The sequence below is a fragment of the Emydura macquarii genome, unplaced genomic scaffold (genome assembly GCF_026122565.2).
Source record: "Emydura macquarii macquarii isolate MOO-44397 ecotype Brisbane River unplaced genomic scaffold, CSIRO-AGI_Emac_v2 contig_1045, whole genome shotgun sequence".
Taxonomy (NCBI): Eukaryota; Metazoa; Chordata; order Testudines; family Chelidae; genus Emydura; species Emydura macquarii.
The window spans coordinates 8864101-8884344 of NW_027131182.1; the positions used below are offsets into that span (position 1 = coordinate 8864101).

Here is a 20244-nt window from a genome sequence, read left to right on the forward strand (position 1 = left end):
TTTGAAGAGGGAAGGTCTCTGGTGCACAAAAGAATGCCAAGCACAGAGATGATATAAAAGCCAAGATTTTGGGAGGAGAGACAAAAGGTCAAATTCTAACATGGCATAAGCAAGAGGTATGGAGTTGTACTTGCATATGCCAGTTCTGAATTTGGTTCAGAGGAAATAGTTAAGAGAAGAAAGATATTAAACCTCAAGTAACATGCTTGCAGATGGGATTGAGGATGAAATTCTCTGTGGGCTAATTTCTCTATTTGAGCAAATCTTTTTCTTTTTTTTTTTCTTTCAAAACTTGTCATTTAGAAGCCAAGTGCGAGGGATGTGTGTTGTCTGTTTTGCACCTTAATTTGCAGATTACCTTTCTAGTTCCATTTTTACTGTACTCAGTGTTGGAGTTGTTGGGAACAAACAGACTTTGTGGTGGTGTGTCCACAAAGCTCTTTTTTCTGTAGTGCACAAGTAGGAATAGTGCAAGTTTTCCTTACTTAGCTTCTGTCTGAGTTTGACTACGCATCAACTTTACTAATACTGCTTTTCTAAGGCTTGGTCTACACTATCAATTTATGGTGGTATAACTATGTCACCTGGGATGTGGAAGATCCACACCTCTGCGTGATGCAGTAATACCAACATAACTCCAAGGCTACGGCTACACTGACGGCGGCAAATTCGCTGCTGTCAGATCGATTTCTCTGGATCAACTGAGTGGTCAGTGCAGACCTGCTCAGTCGATCGAGAAATCGACGTACTAAGACCAGCTACAAAAGTAGTGCAGCGTAGTGCAGACGGAGCGCAGAAAAGAAGCTCAGCAGTCGACGGAAGTTACGCGAGTTTTTTGCGTACTTTGTGTAACTCCCGTCGACGGCCGCCAAATATCACAGGTAAGCGTAGACAGGGCCCTAGTGTAGACACCAGCATGATGTCAATGGGAGGGTTTCTCCCATCAACATAGCTACCACCTCTTGGGAAGGTGAATTACCTACACTGATGGGAGAATCCCTCCCATCAGTGTAAGTCAGTGGTTCCCAACCTGTTTTCTGGGAGCCAAAAGTGGCCTACAGGGGCTTTCAAAGAGGCCCATGGCTCTGCAGGCTGCAGAAGGGAGCTGCTGCATAAGAACCCAGGCGGAATGCGTTTCTGCAGATCTAAAAGACTGATGCAAGCTCCTTGCTGCAACCAAGGGGATGGGAGATCACTGCTTCTCTCCTCCGGCTGTAGAAGGGAGCACAGCAAAGTGCTGCGCCTAGGTCCATAGGCGCTGGGGTCCCTGCTGGAGCCAGAGGGAGGGGAGCACTGATCTTATGTCCCCCTGGCTGCAGAAGGGAGCTGCTACTTAGGGACCCACATGGAGCACACAGGGCTACAGGACGCTTGCGGTTTCCTTGATGCAGCCCAGGAGACAGGGCCTCCTCACTAAACTCCTTCCATCTGGCTGCAATGGGGGTGAGGGAGCCTGCTGGCAGAGACTGGTGGCCCTTCAGGGTTGTAAAAATGATATCTGTGGCCCTCAAGCCAAAAAGGTTGGAAACGACTGGTGTAGGTAGTGTATCCACTGAACCGCTACAGTGGCGCAGCTGCAACATTTTAAATGTAGACAAGCCATAAGCCAGTTACTTTGTAATTTAATTGGAGTCTGAGTTCTGGTAACACCCTAAAAGATAATTCTACTATTCCTTCTGCTTCCTCCATCAGAAGTATGTCATTAGCTAGTGAGCTCTTCGAGGCTGGGACTGTGTTTGTTTGTAAAGTGCCTAGTAGAATGGAACCCTGATCCTGTGTGTGGTTCTTAGGTACTGCTGCAATATTGATGATGATGATAATAAAAAATATTTTGATCTCTGGTATAGCTTGGATTTCTCTTAGACATATCCAGTGTAATGTATGCCAGCAGGTGCAGTTTTAGCAGCCTGTCTCATTCCAGCCCCTGCAGTAGATAATTTATTTTTAAAATATTTATGTTTTAGGGAGCTATTTGTTGCATTTAGCAAGTTTCCTTTCTAGCAGTTTGAAATTACTTATCTTAAACGAGCAAAGGTAATAGCTCACTTGAAACACCAGACAAAATGTCACACAGGATAAAATACTAAGCCTATGTCAATCACCAAGGCTATGTCTACACTACAGATTTTACAGTGGCACAGCTGTACCATTGCAGCTGTGCCGCTGTAAGGTCTCCAGTGTAGCCACTCTATGCCAGTGGGAGAGAGCTCTCCTTCCGGCATAACTAAACCACCCCCAATGAGCGGCAGTAGCTATGTCGGTGTGAGAGAGTCTCCCACCAACATAGTGCTGTCCAGACTGGCGCTTTTGTCACCGAAACTTATGTCAATCAGGGGTGTGTTACCTACAAAAGTACTAGTGTGGACAGCCTAATTTACTACCTGCTCCACATGTGGAGCTAGACAGCATCAGGTCTAAGAGCTATTGACTGATATGCTGGTCTCTACTCTGGTTACTGACTCAACATTTTAACATTAAATGTATTTTTGTTTTTAACAAGGAACTGGAGACATACATCTTCACTATTTCCTTTCATATCCCCATGGTTGGTGGTTGTTATCCCCTGCTGTTATATTTTTTACTAATTTTTAAGCTCTTAGGAGGAATGATATTTTAATATCCATAAAGTGCCATGCACATCTCCATAAAAATACAGGAGGAATGGCATTTCCATCTTCTAGCACAGCTCTTTTCTCCACCCCATTCTCACTAAATACTCAGATAGTTAGCTGTTTCAGTTTTGAGCTGTGGCATAGTGTTGAGACTTATATAGGTACATTTGGTTCCACAATGAGAGAGATATGAGAGACTGTGCACTGCTTGTTACACTTCTTAATATCTTCTATGAATTGTTAGCAAATACAAAGAGATGAAATGGATCTGTTTGTGGACACTTCTATAAATTGGCTTGGCACCTTTTAAAATGATGCAAGTGTAACCTAAGTTTCAACATTTTTATTTATTAATGCAAAATACATTCATAAAAGTAATTACTAAGGTAATTTAAGCTAGACAAGTTAATTGGAAAATGAAAGAAAATCTTGTGTATATAGTTTACTTTTACTCTATACAGATTTCCTCATGCTTGGTTGGCTTAAACATGTTCCATGCCAAAGGGGAGATATGTAGTTTAGATAGCAAAGGATTGATGTAAACAGAAGCTATTGGAATCAAATTGACAAGCTCTGCATAAGCAAACTTTGCCTATGACTGATTCATATATCATAAACACAATCTCAGTAGTTACAAAAACATCACATAATTGATGGGTAAACTTTTTAGAGTGCTAAGAAAAAAGTACCTTTGTGCTTACAAAGGTAATCTTCTGTCAGTCATTCTAGTTATGTTTTCAATGGTTAGAATTTGAATATCAGAGCATTTTCTGCCCTCTAAAACTTGTTGGGGGGGGGGGGGATGGAGAGGGAGTAAGTGGCGGCAGCAGCAGTGTTTTGGGTGAGATGACTCCCTGATAAGTTGCTTGATCTGTCTCCTTTATGACTTGTGTAGTAGTTAAAACCAGCAGAGCTGCAGAGGACTGTGTCTTTCTTTTTTATTTCCATTTATTTTTTAAAATAAATCCTTTTATGGGGGAGGCTCTTCTGCTGTTCCAGTTTGCTAGGCCATATTTGAATGTGTGGCTAACCAGTTACAAAATAAAACTCATCTGTTTGGAGCTAAATTGGAAACAGTACTTTGGCTTTGAAAAGAAACTTTAAAGAAGCTTAAAATTTGAGCTCTGTTGCAGAGGGAACCATCTGGCATGTGCTAGAAGGAAGGAAACCTCTGTAGCCTTTATGTTCAAACCAGAAATTAACTTCTCTAAATGTTAAATAGCATTCTGTTCCAAGTTTAAATACAAGAACTGGTAAATAAAAAGTAGATAAAGACAATTTATTAATCCTGTTTTTGCAGTCCACTGACTCTCCCTCATCCCCACCCCTTTCAAACTAGATAATACACCAGTTGGTCCAAGGAAAATAGCTATTTTTAGACCTATTCAAACTTCTGCGTTTTGGTTGGAGGTTCTCTTTCTTCTCCCCCTCCCCCCCCGATTTCTAAGCTCTGCCCTGTTGCCTGTGGCTTTCTACTTGTCTGATACATTAAAAAAAAAAAAAAACTCTGTCATAGAATGATAGAAGATTAGGGTTGGAAGGGACCTCAGGAGGTCATCTAGTCCAACCCTCTACTCAAAGCAGGAGCAACCCCAACTAACTCATCCCAGCCAGGGCTTTGTCAAGCCGCACCTGTCACTTGCCTTTCACTGAGCTCCCTTTTCCCAGTTGTTGCCCTTCTTTTGCTGCAAGTGGCAATCAGTTCCCCTTCATTACCCTCCTTTTTTCTTCAAAAAATGGTCCATTGCTAAAATTATTTCTAAAGCAATTTGTCAAACTGGTTTAAACACAACATGTGCTGAGTGGGCTGCTAGGTAAACACATGTGCCTGAGTACAGGAAGTGATGCACATGGCCTGCAGGGAGTGTGAAGTAGGGCAATTGCAGAGGCCCTATGCCACAGGGAACCGTGCCAACCTAAATTGCTCAGGCTTGAAGCTCTGCCCAGGTGGGATTTGGGCTTCAGCCCCCTGCCACCTGTAGGGCTCCCGACTGGGGTTTCCGCCCCCTGCTGCTGCTAGGGTTCCTGGCTGCGGGTTTCTGCCCTGGCGACCCCATCAAAATGGAGTCACGATCCACTTTGGAGTCGGGACACACAGTTTGAGGACTGCTGTTCTCGTTGCAGAGATAAACTTGAAAATGTGCCGTGAATGCACCCTAAAAGCTCAAAAACCAGAAGGCAAATAAAAAGAACCTAAAATACGTTATTTTAAAAAATCTGCTGATGTCATTGCCATCATCTTTTGTTTTAGCCAATCAGGATGTTTTGGGTCTGTACTAACTTTTTTTTTTATTGCTTGTGGTTAGATCAGTGTAACATGCTGTAGACTACTCTGACTATGAATGAGGAGATTGTAATAACCTTTGAATGTTCTGTGAATTGTAGCTCTGTCTAATACAGCACACTTTATGCATTTTAATATGATAAATGTAATTTAGAAAAATAAAGTCCTACAATATCAGCTCAGAATAATTCCGTTTAAGTAATTCAAACTAAATATACTTTTGGGATTCATGCAGTTAATTTACAGAATATTACAGTGTCTACTTTCAGTTGAGATGACTTGAAAAATACTTTGATATTTTAAAACAGCATTATTCATCTGATATTTGAAAAAGGAGGAACACAAACCATGTCTGGTTTCTGTTTATTGGCATCTAGTAAACTGCTACTAGAATAAACCGCCTCAGACATTTACTTCTTAAACACTTTGGTGAAGAGAAAAATGACTAGGGAAAAAATGACCAAGAGTTTGATTTTGAAAAGCCAGCTATTAAAAAAGCGTAAGCAACAATATATTAAAAACCAAACTCTTGCATACATGTTGAGGTTCTAATAATATCACAAACCACTGAGTTTTACAGGTGATTCCTTATCTATTATTCTGGTCCTGGATAGTATTTGAAGATGCATTTTAAAATGTTGAATGACTAGGAAAAATTTTTGATTGCGTTTTGTATTTTACAGTAGGTGTAATTTATAATGTTGTTGTTGTTGTTAAGTTTGTCTGGGGATGAGGATGTAGTAAGTGAACGAGCTCTGATCAATGCTGTAATCTTTTTGCACAGTTCGTAGAATTTTGGTTTGGGGTTTTTAAATCCTTAAAACTGCAAAAATTACAAAAGTTCTGAAACCTTACATCTCTGATATTTGTTCTTGATTAAATTTGCAGGAGTGAAAGCAAAATGGCAGGGAACAGCCTTGTTCTGCCAATCGTTCTTTGGGGCCGTAAAGCTCCCACACACTGCATATCAGCCATTCTGTTAATGGATGATGTTTCAATGATTGTCACAGGATGTCATGATGGACAGATATCTCTCTGGGACCTTTCATTAGATCTAGAAGTAAGTCTCAACCTTTTATTTAATCTTTCTGTATTTAAGGTGTGTATCATTGTCCTGAAAGCAATTTTTATTCTTTGGTACAATATGTCTGTTTCAGAAAGTATCTGCTCCTTCATCCCTCCCCTTTTTCTCTTTCTCACAATCAATCCCTGATTTTGCACCATGAACAACTCAGTGTTATACAAAGAGCTTAGTCTACAACAGAATTCAGCCAGTACAGCTAACATAATTTACACTGCAGTTCTTCTAGTAAAGAAGCTTAAATCTTAAGGCTTTTTTAAAAATTCTCCAAAAGAGTATTTTTACTGGCTAAACAATTTGCATAACACTCTAAATCTAGTGCCCAGTAATCAATATTCATTGATATTCATAGGCTGACAATGTTTTATTTCCAGAAGAGATTTGAATTTTTTTAATAAAAAATCATTACAACATGGAAAATCAATGAATCCAGCTGAAAATTGGTATCTCGTGTCACGTGTTTCCAAGTCTTTCAGTTTTGGGGTCAAACTGCTGGCTCAGTTTGACATTAATGACTAATGTAGGATTAGATGATGGAGAGGCATTTTCACTTCTAAACCTTTTAGTTGTGTTTTCAAGCCAGTAATTACTGGTCTCAACTGACAGCCAGTAGCTGAAATGAGAGTTCTCACATGTGCCTTTCCAATCCTAGTCTGTGGAAGCTAATGTTGGCAAGGGTAATTAATTTTTAAAGCCAATATTTCCCTTTCCATGTCTGATGACCTTCCTTGACCCAGAAGCTGACAAAAAGGGCTGTGTTTCTTTCAGCTTCAGCTGGTTGGTTCATGAAAACAGACACCTAATCTTGGAAATTTATATTTAATTTCCAAAATATTAACTTTTTTAAAAAAGCATATCCTTATTCTTCACCTTTTTATTTCCATAGAAACTGAATCAGAAGGGAGCCTAGTAGCTGAGATTGGGGCCTTGTCTACATTAGAAAAATAAGTCGACCAAATATAGGTCAATTTACAGCCACCGCAATAATTACTGCATTGGCTCATGTACGCATTACCCTCCTTGGGTCAGTGATGTTTATCCTCACCAGGAGCACTTCCACCGACCTAAGAGGGGCAGTGTGGGGAGCTGAGATCCCAGTCTCAGCTCCTGCCAGGAGCCCCACAGGCTCCTGGTGGGCTGCTCCCCTTCCCACCCCCCAACGACTCCCTGTTCCCCACCGGGAGCCAGCCCCGGGCTTCTCCCCTTCCCATTCTCCATCGACAGCCAGGAAAAGCCGCATTCCCAGGGGAAGCCACCTGGGGCTTCTTGCTGCCCCGGTTTCTCGTCTCCCCCACCCCGCCCGCTCACAGAGGGGAGTGGGTGGAGAAGCAGCCCAGGGTTTTGCCCCTTCCTGTATTCCACCGGGAGCTGGGGGAAGCTGCCTGGCTCCATTCCCCACTCTCCAGTGGAAGCGGGCAGCCATGTCAATTCCACAGTTTAGGTGTGAAATTGACAAGTCTGCCCTGGCTCCCTGCCTAGAGTGGGTGGAGAAGCACCCAGGCTTCTTACCCCTCTCACAGCAGGGAGCAGGGTCCAGTTGCACAGCTCTCAGCAAGGATTTCTAGTCAATTTCGTGGAGTGGTGAAATTGACAAGAATAGCAGCCCCACAGCTGATATAAGGGGGATGCAGTGTCTACATTGACACTGTGTTGCCCTAACTAAGCCAACATTAGCCCTATACCTTTTGTTGAGGTGGTTTTATTTTGTTGGAAAAAAAAAAAAAAGGCAGTTTTATCAGAGGGGGTGAGAAGGGGTGATTGCAGTGTGTAGGGCAATATTGTTTTGTAAAAAAAAGCTGACTTTTGTTGACAAAACAGTCTAGTGTAGACTGCTTGGTTACAGATTTCAGCTGCTGACTATCTCAGCTGAAAGCTGCAAGTGCCCATCTCAAATGGGCTCCTTTGCTCTATAGTGGTTTGTTTGGAAACAAATAGTTCACAGTTAAAAAGCAATCCTCTTGTAAAAGCAGTAACTCAAAACAGGCAGTGGAGTTATACTGGATAACTGCAATTCTCAAGCAGTTCAAGGCACTTGATTTTTGAACCCATGCCTCGTAAGTCCTGCAAAACATTCAAGTGTTGAATACAACCACAAACCTTTTGCGGAGTGTATATTTTTAACAGAGGAGATTCTAGCTATAGGACATGAAGTAGATATGGTCTTTCATAAATTGTAATAATTTTTTTTAATTTTAAACTTGAAATTTAAACCCTATTTTGGGGAAGGGCATGGTTTAATGAAAACTATGAATTAATTATTTTTGTAGCAATACGGCATGACTCTATCCAAATTTAGCATATGATTAAAAACACCCTTGGTAGAGCCAGCTTGACTAAAGTTGTGGGTCTTTTAAATACTTTCTTTCAAGCACCGGTTGGCAGTTGGTTCTCTTGCACGGTAGACCAGCTTATCATGGAGCTAGCTTGTCATAAAACACTCATACTTTTAAAATATCATGTTTCCACAGCTGCACTAACAATGAATATATATATATATATAGATAGATAGATAGATAAAAACCTCTGGAAAACTTTTCTTGTTTTTCTGGTAATGTATTAACTGCTCTGTTAATAGTATGTACAGCAGGGCTCGACAAATCTTGGGCACCAGGTTGCCATGGTGCCTAGGAATTTAATTCTGGTGCCTAGTATTTCTCCCAGTGAAAGACTGGGTCCCGGGTGGAGCGGCTGCCACGCTCCAGCCAGGGCGCCACTGCGTTCATGTGGCAGCAGGGCCAGGAAGAGGGAGCGCTGCATCTGCTGCGCTCTAGCCAGGGTGTCCTGCCATTGGGCCCATGTTGTGGGAGAGGGGCGGGGGGAAGGGGTGGGACTGGGAGAGGAGAGCTGTTGCTGTGCTCCGGCCAGGGCACCACTGTGTCCATGTGGTGGGGCCGGGCGGGGAGAGCGGCTGCTGCGCTCCGGCGGGGCGTGACACTGGGCCCATGTTGTCTTGCTCCTTAATTTTTGGGCTGGCTCCTAGCAAATTTGTCAAGCCCTGATGTACAGTGTATTTACTTTGTACTTTACTTCTATAATTCTAGATTAATCCAAGAGCGCTGTTGTTTGGTCACACAGCTTCTATTACATGTTTGTCCAAAGCCTCGGCTTCCAGTGAAAAACAGTATATAGTGAGTGCATCGGAAAGTGGGTGAGTTTTCTATAGATTAATTGATATGTAGATCTGTTGATTTAAAATAAAGGAAATCAGAGATGGAAGAGAGAGAGATCAGGTCACTAACAATAGACTATCCCTTTCCAGTGTAGGTATTATTATCTAGTCCTCTGATCACCCTACTTCCAAACAACTCCCTCCACCCCAAGGATGCTGTAGCAAATGAAAAAAAAATGTATAACATATGTGGTATTACACATTTATATTTTGAAATCTGTTCATGTACTGGTAAAATGCAGTTTCTGCAGCTGAACTATTTTATTCTGAGGTTTGATGAATCTGTAGAATGTGAATGTACTTAATTTGACTATTAAATAAAAGGTAACCAAATATCTAAGTATCTTTCTGTCCCCTGTCTATTTAGCTGGGCACATAATTGGTGTGTTAATCTTTTCATAACCACAACCTCCATATTTTTTGAGACATTCCTCTATGATTGCATTATTTTTCTTTTTCCAATGGAGACTACCAATACCTGAGTAGCTACTAGTAGATGAAAGATTAATTCTCCATTTCCTCTCGTGTGACCATTCCTTCTAGGAAGTCATAAGAGAATTACCAAGGGATCATTTGGTAATAAATATCCAACAACTGGTGATATTTGATTATGGATTACTTCCCAATACATTCTAATGTCAGGACATGTCCATCATAGATGCATAAAATCGTCTCTTTCATCACAACTTTGCCAACATTTATCCCCATTCTCTCTCTCTCCCTCTTTCTCTCCCTCCCCCCCCCACCTCCCTTCCCCTCTCCCCTATTGTCCCTCACATCTCTGGTGTGAGATACCATTGATACAGAATCTTAAAGAAATGTTATGTTGTTGTGCTACAGACTGAGGTTGCAGGTCCTCTTTTCTAGGTCAAACCCCATTCCTCTGGAGCAACTTGTCTCTCTACATCCTTTTCCCAACATGTCATATATGGACACTATTTTATTAGGAAAACTGTCTGCAAAGATTGATAGAAAGTAGTTTAATTTTTTTTTCCTAATTGACTGGATGCCATCGCTTCTATTAAAGTTAGCTTTCTGTATAAAACAGGTTTTCCAGAATGTTCAGAAACATAATGCCTGATTTGAAAGTACTGGTACCAGAGGAGAGTGGGCCAGTTAAAGTTAATTTTGATCTCTAAGTAAGTTACAAAAGTTTCTTTACTCAATAACTGGCACCCATGTGTATTCTATGGTTCTCCCAATCTTTGAAGCTCTCTGGTTCATAATTTGGGTTAAAATCTGGATTTTTTGCAATGGGTGTCATTAATAAGGGAAAATAATTGATCTCTAGTTCTATACCAAACCCATAGAGTAGCCTTTGCTTAAGGATGTGTGGAGATTTTTGGAGGGTGTGATATTTTTATTCATCTATTTTATTAAACAAATCTGGTTTGATTTCAATTGATATAAAATGAGCACAAACTGCAATTGACTAGTGATATTTACACTGCTACAATTTTCTTGTTCAGTAAAGACCCTGTGTATGGCTGCATTTATAGCACTCCTCCTCCGCTATTACTGTGCCATAGAATATTTAGAACGGTTAGTCCACCCTGCTTAATGAGTCTGTACAAAGTATCTATACTCAGTCTTGGTCTTTTCTTATTCCATATAAATTCTAATAACATTCTCTGTATTCCTGTTAGGGTTTTGTCTGAGATATTCAAAGAAAGACTTTGAAACAAGAAGAATATTCTTTGGTAGAATGTTCATTTTGACTGTGGCTGTTCTTCCGCCCAAGAAATTGCGTACTTCCCCCAGCACGCCAAATCTTTTTTCATTTGCTGAAGTAATGGTTTGACAGTTGAATCAGAGATCTCGTCTAGGTTATTTTGAGATTTAAGTTCCCAAGTATCTTATAGAATTTGTTGCCCATTTGTACCCAAATGTTTTCTCAAGGAGTGACTTTTCAGAGTCTGACAAATGTATAGCTAGCATTTCAGATTTGGAATAATCTATTTTAAATCCAGATGCTTTACCAAAGTCCTGGATTTTTTTAGCAACTAATTTTAGGGTAATATTTTGTTTAGATAAAAATAATATTACATCCACACATAACGCTATTTTCTGATGTTTGTCTGCAAGTTTTATTCCTGTAATAGAATCCTTGTTTCTTATCCTCTGCACAAAAGGCTCCATGGCCAGTGCAAAAAGCAGAGAAGATACTGGACATCCTTGCCTGGTCCCTGTGCGCAATTCAAATACGGGAGATTTAGCCCCATTAACTTCTCACAGCTGTTTTTAGCAAGTGTAAAAAGTTTTATCCATTTAAGGAACTGGTGGCCAAAATCCATATGGGAAAGGCCTTGAAACAGGAAGTTCCACTCTATTCTATCAAAGGCTTTCTCTGAATCTAGTGACAACAAAAGAAATGGATCTTCTTTTGATCTGGCATTATGAATGATCCGAGGTACTCTCCAGATATTGTCCGACATCCGTCTATTCTGAACAAATACAGTTTGATCAGGGTTTATATAAACTTAGAGCACAGACTACAATCAGCTAGTATTTTTGCTACAATCTTGGTCATGATTCACCAGTGATATGGGCTGTTAGGAGCTGCTAAGATAAGGTCTTTTCCATCTTTAGGGAGGAGAATCACAGTAGCTTTTTACATAAGTTGTGTAAGTTCTTCCCCTAATAGAATAGCATTGAAGGTATCTACCACTTTCATTCTTGCTATATTGCCTCTAAGATTTTTTTCTTCTGTTATTTATTTATCTAAAGTTTCTTTGTCAATTTTGCCTATCTTCGGTGAGCTTACTTCTTCCAGATATTTTTGAACAATTTCAGAGGCTAAAGTTTCTGAGATATAGAGTTTTTTATAATAAACAGTAAAAGTAGCACATTTCATCAGGATATGTAAAAATCTTTTGCTGATTTTTTGTAATTGGTGAAATAATAAGTTGCTCTTGAATTCCTTTAAGCTTTTAGCCAATAGGCTATCACTTTTATTTCCTTTTTCATAAAACTTGTGCTTTGTATATGTAAGGGCTTTTTCAGTAACATCTATCATCAACATATATTCAGTTTCCCCCTAATGTTAATTAATTGTTGATATGTTGTTTTTGTGGGATTTCTTTGAACCTGTGTCTTCTATGAATGTCTTGTGAACTTTTTATCTCCTATTTTAGTTCTATTTTTTTTCTTGAACTTTCTTTTTTCAGTTGAGAGGCTGTGCTTATCAACTGCCCTCTAAATACTGCTTTACCTGTCTCCCAGAGAAGGCCTCTTTTTATATTATCTGTATAATTTATTTGAAAATATTGAACAGTGTCCTCTTTAGCTGCAACACAATCTTTGTGTTGGAGAAGCAAGCAATTGGTTTTCCAAAAAAGTGATTTTGGGGCCTGTCCCAGCTATCAAATATTACTTCAGTGGATGCATGATCTGATCATGTAACATTGTCAATTTCTTCAGAACTTTTCTGCTTCATTAAGGATTTAGAGATTAACATTAGAACTATTTTAGTATGTAACTGATGAGGATGTGAATCAAATGTGTAATCTTTTTCCCCCTACATGCAATTATCTTCAGCAATCTGAGAGATTGAATCATTGGCACAAAGAAATTAATGCTATATCTGCTTGCCTCTCCCCCTTGTCTTTTTTTTTTTAATGAGATTTTTTCCAGTAAGAAATCTGTATGCATTTGAAGTCTCCTCCAAGAATAATTTCCCCTTTCCCAAAGTTTTGCAGTGTTTTTAAAGAAGTCCTTAGTTTGCTTTTGGGATCATACACTGCTAATAATAACCCAGTAATTATGCCCTTCAGCAATGTAAATTGTCCTTCCTTATTCTTAAATTGATCTCCAATTTGAAAAGGTATGCATTTATCAAATATTTTACCTACTAGTCTGTTTCTTTTCTTTAGCTGAAGCAAAAAATGTCTGCTGAAACCAAATGGCTTTCATGACCATAATTTATCTGTCCTGAAATGAGTTTATTGAAGAAGAATAATCTGAGAATGGGTTTTTTTAAGTTCTGCCAGGGCTTTTTTCCTATTAATGACATTATTTAGCCCTTTGACATTCAAATATGTCACTTTAGGAAGACCATTGAGAGTAATTGTTTAGCTTATTGAAAAACTTGAAATTATTGTGATACTTAGTTGTTTGATGGCATGAACCCTTGTGTGGCCAATATCTCACCTGTTTCTGATTACGTTGTATTTATTATTGTGTTTCTTTCAGGTCTATTTCTTGTATTAATTCCCCCCGCATCCTGATTTTCCCTCTCCTCTTCTGCATTCTCCTTACTCTAAATCCACAAATAAAATACCAGCATAATATGTAAAACAATTCCCAAATGGCTCTGTTTTGATGAACCTTGTATTCTTCCCATGAAGACTTAGACTGCTTCTCTTGCAATCCAAAGGAGGTACACTTTGCCTCTACGGGACTTTGACCCTTGCCATTAGGGATAGATTACGGTCTGATCATTTGAGTTACGGGGAGGATTTACACAGAACCCATAAACACTCTTTCCCATTCCCTCTCTGTTTTCTCTGGCCGCATCCATCCTTGGGATTCCTTTCTCTTCTCTCCCCTCTTCCTCCCCCCTCCCATTCTCTTATTGTCCTTTTGTTTCATCTCTGTTTTTAAAAAGTGGTTTTCAGCTAGTGGTCTGCAGATCCCTGGGGGTACACAGACCAAGTCTAATATTTCCAAAGGGGTCTGCATCGCCATTTGAAATTTTTTAGGGGTCTGCAAATGAAAAAAGGTTGAAAACCTCTGTTTTTAAATACCGAACCCAGCTATTAATGATCACCCCAATTAAAGCAAATTCATACTATTTCCTTTATAACATTTACATAGTTATTATTCAACTGTTCATTCCTGGTGATTCTCAAGAAATCCCTTCTGGTTAATCTTTAGGTATCCAAGTTCTCCTGTTCAGCTTCACTTCTGCCATTGTCAATAGGACAGTGGTCCCTAAACTTATGGGGTTGTACCCCCCTTACCTTGTCTTTGTCCCTCCAGGAGTCTCAAGTGGGAGCCGTGGCCTGAGCTGCAGCTGCAGCTGGCGCTGCAGGTCCTGGGGTCGGGGCTGCAAACAGGACCACAAGGCCCGAAGCTGCAAACGGCAGCCAGGCCAGCCAGAAACAGCCAGGCCAGCCAGAAGCAGGGCCTGGGTGTGGGACGCAGTCTGGAGAGAGGTGTGGGGCCCAGGGTTGGGGCTGGGAACCGAGGCTGGGGCTGCAGCCAGGGGGCGGGGCTGGAGCGGAAATGGGGGCAGAGTGGGGCTGGGTGACGCTTCCTCTCCGCCCCCGTGGAAGCTGGCCCAGGTCCTGCTATGCCCTCTCAAAGGTTCCTTTATGCCTCACAGTTTGGGGACATCTGCAATAGGGTCTCTATAGTATTTTGTCTTTCCTATCTTTTTTTCCCTCGGTTTCTTGAAATTCTTTGTGTACCTAAAGAAGATGGAACCTGACCTTTTTTATATGAAATGTGTGAGCCAGTTTATGAATCTCAAATATTCAAAACAGAATCTCTCATTTCCAGGTTGCCGATCATGAAGATCCACCTGATTTCATGGCATTTAGTGGATCTAATAATGCCTCTTTTTACATCCCTATCACTCCCTTCTTCCAAAAGTACTTGAGATTTCTACTAAATATTAGCATTTCCAGTTCAGCTCTTTTCCATTTGGCCTGGCATCTCCCTGAGAGTCGTCACAAAGGTCATGTTGCTCAGAGCACCAATCTTTTGTTGAGAGGTTTTGAATAATTCATCATTTGAATGAGTGGTTTCTTTGGGCACACAAACATATTTTTTAAAAAACCCTCAAATGTTCCATCGACTTTGGATATGAGCTATGCATTTCAAAGTGTACCTGAGTACTAAGCAGTATTGTCTCAGCTAAGTGGATGAGTCACTCTTTATCCCTTAACATTCTGATTTATAGTCAAGGAACGTGGTTAACCAGTTCTAAATCTGTTTGTATTAAAATGTACTAAGGAAATCCTCCTCTTCTGCAACTGGAACAGTCGGAGTGGTAGTTCTAGATGACCTTCCAACCTGATGTAGTGCGTAGAACTGACAGAAATTTGGAATTTCTGTTCCATCAGATTTTCCAACATTTTTCAGCTTTTTTTGTTTTTGAATTGAAATGAAAAGTAGAAATTTTCCACAAAACAAAATCTTCAAAAATATTTCAGTTAGAATCAATCAAAATGTTTTGTTTTGACTTTGACATCTTTATGTTAAAGTTAAGGGTTAAATTTTAAATTATAATAAAAATTGGTGACTGACATTCTAATTCATAATTTGTAATTGGTATTCTTAATAGTAATTTGTATGGTAATAAAATAAAAGTACTAAAATATATATAGAAACAAATGAGAAATTTTAAATGTTCTATTACAACAAGGTTGAAATGAAAAATTATGGCCATATTAAAATGCTTCATTTAATATTTTTTAAATGAAAAACATTCCATTGGAAAACTTTTGATCAGCTCTTGTAGTTAGCTCCTCTATAATTCCTTTTTACCATTCTTCTGAGGAATTATTCAAATAAATAAAGAAGAAAACATTGATCGTCCTCTAAGACAAATATTTAGCTGAGTAGGCAAAATCTTTTTTTGGAGGGTAGGGTGGGGCGGTCTGCTTATTACATCAAATAATCCATCAGTGCTGCTTTCCATGAAATACTTCATCCAGGTCCAAGCAATCTGTGCTCATCTGCCTGGAATTTGAGTGGAATTAACCAAGAGAAAAGCTGCTTTAAGATGATAATATTCACTCTCCTGGTCTGTAAGAAAAATCTCCATTGGATGATATTTTTTAATTGGCTATTTGGTGCATTCATTTTAAGCACCCTGTAACCAAGATTGTCTAGGTGGCATCCATTTGTGGTTCATCAGGATACGACTCCCCACAGTTGCGCTCTGATGATCCGGTGTTGCTCCCCACAGAGCCAGTGGCTTAGCCCTCCTGCTATGGCACACTGGATTTATACCCCTTCCAGGATCTTAGAGTCCAAAACATAAACGAAAACAGTGTACTAAAAATCAGGGTAATCCAAGGATACATTGGCAGGTCTCCGGGCTTGTGTGCATGCAGCTAGTCCCTCCTTGTCCATCTTCCTGGGCCTAGTCATCCCATCTACCAAATGGCTCATCCATGTAGCATGGAGCCTTAGGTTCTTGGCTAGAACTAGAATTTCCTCATCCAGGAAGCAGCAGAGCTCTATTCTCTTTGCTGGTCTGCTCTCAATTGGGCTAGTTTTCCTCCTTCTAACTCCCCTCTCTATTCTTGATATTGACTGCAGATGTAGTGAGGCATGGTTAGCTGAGGTCCACAGGCTCTCCTTAACCCTCTCATTGCCAGTGTGGGGCCTGTCTGCCCCATCTCTCACACTTAGTAGCAACAAGTGATACTTTAACTTTTCAACAGTTTAAAAGCAGTGATTACCCTCAGTCTTCACTGCCACATGATAAAACATCACTGTTTTTTACTGCTTTAAGGCCTCCTTTCACATAGGTATGGAAAAGGAAAACCTAGTTCTTTAGTCTTAGTATTTAATAAGTGGTCAGAAATAAATGTTGTTGAAAATATTTGCATGAGAGAAATCAGAAACCCTGAGCCCTACACAAGCATCCTCCTGAATATTTATTATCGTTTGTGACAAGTCTTGGCTCCTTACTTCTTTCAGTTGTAACTAAAATAGTAATGCCAGAGAAGCAGACCTTGCATGGAAGGCTGAGGATTAAAAAAGAAAAAGAGAGAGAGAGAGATGACTTTGAGAAAGGAAGGGGAATTAAAGGATGAATGACTGTTACCTGACTTAAATATTTGGGATGGACTAGATGACCTATTGTAGTATTCTTGCAACCAAAATAATTCTGTAATTTGCAAATCCTTTGAAAAATGAAGTGCATGGGCGTAATCAGTTACTTACCTTATGTGTTTTTTAGGGAAATGTGTCTGTGGGATGTGAATGATGGGAGATGTATAGAATTTACAAAGCTAGCCTGCACACATACTGGAATACAGGTTGGTATTATATTCATGTAAATGCTAAAATGTTTGAAAGATCCTTTTGTATGGTTGAGGAACTATTTAGCTCTTTTGCTGTAGTCTTATTGCTTATGCTGAGTTGTTATCTTCACAAGTTCAATTCTGCCACTTCAGAAAATACATTTCTACTTTGTCATATACCCTGGTGCTGGAAATATGTTGTATTTCAGCTTTTGAAAAATTGTCAAGAATTAATTTACAGTGACTATTTTTATCATCAGGCAAGTAGCATTGCTCCCCACGGAGACCAGCTGGAGTGTAAAAATAATTGAAGCCAAATAGTTGGTCAGCCAGTTCTGAAATGTTAAAAATATTTGCTGATATGATATAATACCACAATGTGTTTTTTGGGGCAGTAGGGGGTATGGATTTAAACACACAGAAACAAATTGTAAATACCTGGCTGGCCTCTGCTAGTTAATCAAGGAATTCTAACTTATCAAAATAATTTGTGAAAATAGAAAGAAAATAAGAGTAATACACAAATAAACCATACAGATCAAAAACCTATAATTAGATTGTAATTTTAAAAATATTAATTGATTACTTAACGGATTGTGTTCTCTTTACAACAGTTCTACCAGTTCACAGTTGGGACCCAGCGTGAAGGCAGGCTACTGTGCCATGGCCATTACCCAGAAATTCTTGTTGTGGATGCTACCAGTCTTGAGGTTCTTTATTCCTTAGTGTCAAAGATTTCTCCCGACTGGATCAGCTCCATGAGTATTATTCGATCCCATAGAACACAAGGTAATGAGAAGTTGTTTGGGTTTATCATGCTTTTCTTTTTTAAGCAGAAAAAACAGCTACTTTTCTAGTTTTCTAGCCAAGTCTGGACTGGAATGTTGTCACTTCATGTTGAAATCACACATTTTCACGTTTTTTCTGCCATTTGTAGGATTAAGGCTATTTTTGCCAAAAATCATTAAGTTCTATCCCTTTTAAAAAATACATTTGAGTTTTGTTTACTTTTCTGAGGGACAGAGTGAGAATTTGGTGTTGGTGAAAGGTACAGGCTTGATAGCCTTTGAGACTGCAGTTTTTTGGAGGTTTTGGGTTTTGTTTTTTTTTTTTTTTGATAATCCCAGACTAGAATTACTGTTCAAACACTAACTTTGTATACGTCACCAGGAACTGACCTCAACTGTAATTTAGAGAAGTGGGATGGTTTTTAGGAATGGTAGCGCAGTTCAGTCTCTGTACCCATTTAGTAAATTGTTGATATTCTGTAACCTGGCCCTGTGCATGAGAGCTATCCAAACCCCACTGAGGGAGAACCAACCCTAAAGAGCTCATGTGATCACATCTGCAGAACCTACTTGGTGTGGTGTCTTATTTTGACATCTAAAGTAGGCCTAGCTTGGCTTTTGTGCAGAGCTTGGGAGGGTACCACTACTTCATTCTTTTTTCTTCCCAATTTGAGCTGTAAGAATGTATGCATAGAATTTCACACTCCCACAAAGCAAGAGAACAAATGGTAAATTAGTGCATTGTTTTCTGTGCTTATGGTTTGCCAGTTCTAATATATCCATCTGAATATGGAGCAAACTCTTCATGAGTTATACTACCTTTTAGCATATTTTTGATATGTCGTACAAGAGATTACAAATACATCTTTCATTTTATTGTAACTTCTTTCCTGCCTTCCCCCCCTTCACCCACCAGAGGATACTGTTGTAGCAGTTTCAGTGACTGGTATTCTGAAAGTGTGGATTATAACTTCTGAAGTTAGTCGCATGCAGGTAAGCAGAGGAGTTTCTGAATCTGAATCCTTCCCTCACTGTCAAACATTGCATTGGGCATGAACCAGCCTCTGCTATTTTTATTGTGGGATGCCCTCAGCATGTCCTTTGTGTTGAGTCCCATAATTTTCCCCTCTCTCTGAGTATTGTTCAACAGAAGAATTTCTTTTGGTCAGCGTCTTTTGCGTGTTCCTTCAGTAACTGTAATGATTGACCTCTCCTCTGCCTTCCAGAAAAGGAGTTCCTTATCCTCTCTAAATTCTCCCTTAGGTCAGCTGCAAAGTCCTCAGAGATGCCATTTTTTCTTTGTCCATGTCTCATGCCACCTTCTTGGAGGTCTGACTCTTAAAGTTAAGCACAGAGAAAAAAGCTAATGAGGTTCTTGAATGCATCAGACGAGGTATTTCCAGTAGAGATAGGGAGGTGTTAGTACTGTTATACAAGGTGCTGGTGAGACTTCATCTGGAATACTGTGTGCAGTTCTGGTCCCCCAAACTGGAACAAGTGCAGAGAAGGGCTACTAGGATGATCCGAGGATTGGAAAACCTGCCTTACGAGAGGAGACTCAAAGAGCTTGGCTTATTCAGCCTAACCAAAAGAATGTTGAGGGGAGATATGATTGCTCTCTCTAAACACATCAGAGGGATAAATACCAGGGAGGGAGAGGAATTATTTAAGTTCAGCGCCAATGTGGACACACGAACTAATGGATATAAAAGGCCATCAGGAAGTTTAGACTTAAAATTAGATGCAGGTTTCTAACCATCAGAGGAGTGAAGTTCTGGAATAGCCTTCCAAGGTAGCAGTGAGGCAAAAAACCTAGCTGGCTTCAAAACTGAGCTTGATAAATTTATGGAGGGGATGGCCTAGTTTGGCAATTGACTGATCTTTGACTACTGTTGGTAGAGATGCCCATGGCCTGTGAAGGGATGTTAGATGGGGTGGGTTCTGAGTTATTACAGAGAATTCTTTCTTGGGTGTCTGGCTGGTGAATCTTGCCCACATGCTCAGGGTTTAACTGATAGCCATATTTGGGGTCAGGAAGGAATTTTCCCCCAGGGCAGATTGGCAAAGGCTTGGGGTTTTTTGCCTTCCTCTGTAGCATGGGGCCTGGCTCATTTGCTGGTGGATTCTCTTTACCTTGAAGTATTTAAACCATGATTTGAGGGCTTTAATAACTCAGTCATAGGTTAGATGTTTATTACAGGAGTGGGTGGGTGAGGTTCTGTGGCCTGCATCATGCAGGAGGTCAGATTAGATGATCATATTGGTCCCTTCTGACCTTAGTCTGTGAGTCTATGAGAGAGTCTAGTGTTAAGTCTGCCCCGTTTCCCC

At 40.0% G+C, this 20244-nt stretch overlaps 1 protein-coding gene across 4 annotated transcripts in view; it reads left to right on the forward strand.

Moving 5' to 3' along the window:
- The window catches only part of WDR7 (WD repeat domain 7), a 347323-nt gene that overhangs the window by 10461 nt on the left and 316618 nt on the right, over positions 1–20244 (forward strand). For all 4 annotated transcript variants that reach the window (XM_067545438.1, XM_067545439.1, XM_067545440.1 and 1 more), the window contains exons 2-6: positions 5785–5956; positions 9019–9125; positions 17065–17143; positions 17743–17917; positions 18833–18909. In XM_067545438.1, coding sequence (XP_067401539.1) covers positions 5798–5956; positions 9019–9125; positions 17065–17143; positions 17743–17917; positions 18833–18909 — 597 coding nt within the window. In that variant the 5' untranslated portion in view covers positions 5785–5797. The remainder of the gene's footprint in view (positions 1–5784; positions 5957–9018; positions 9126–17064; positions 17144–17742; positions 17918–18832; positions 18910–20244) is intronic.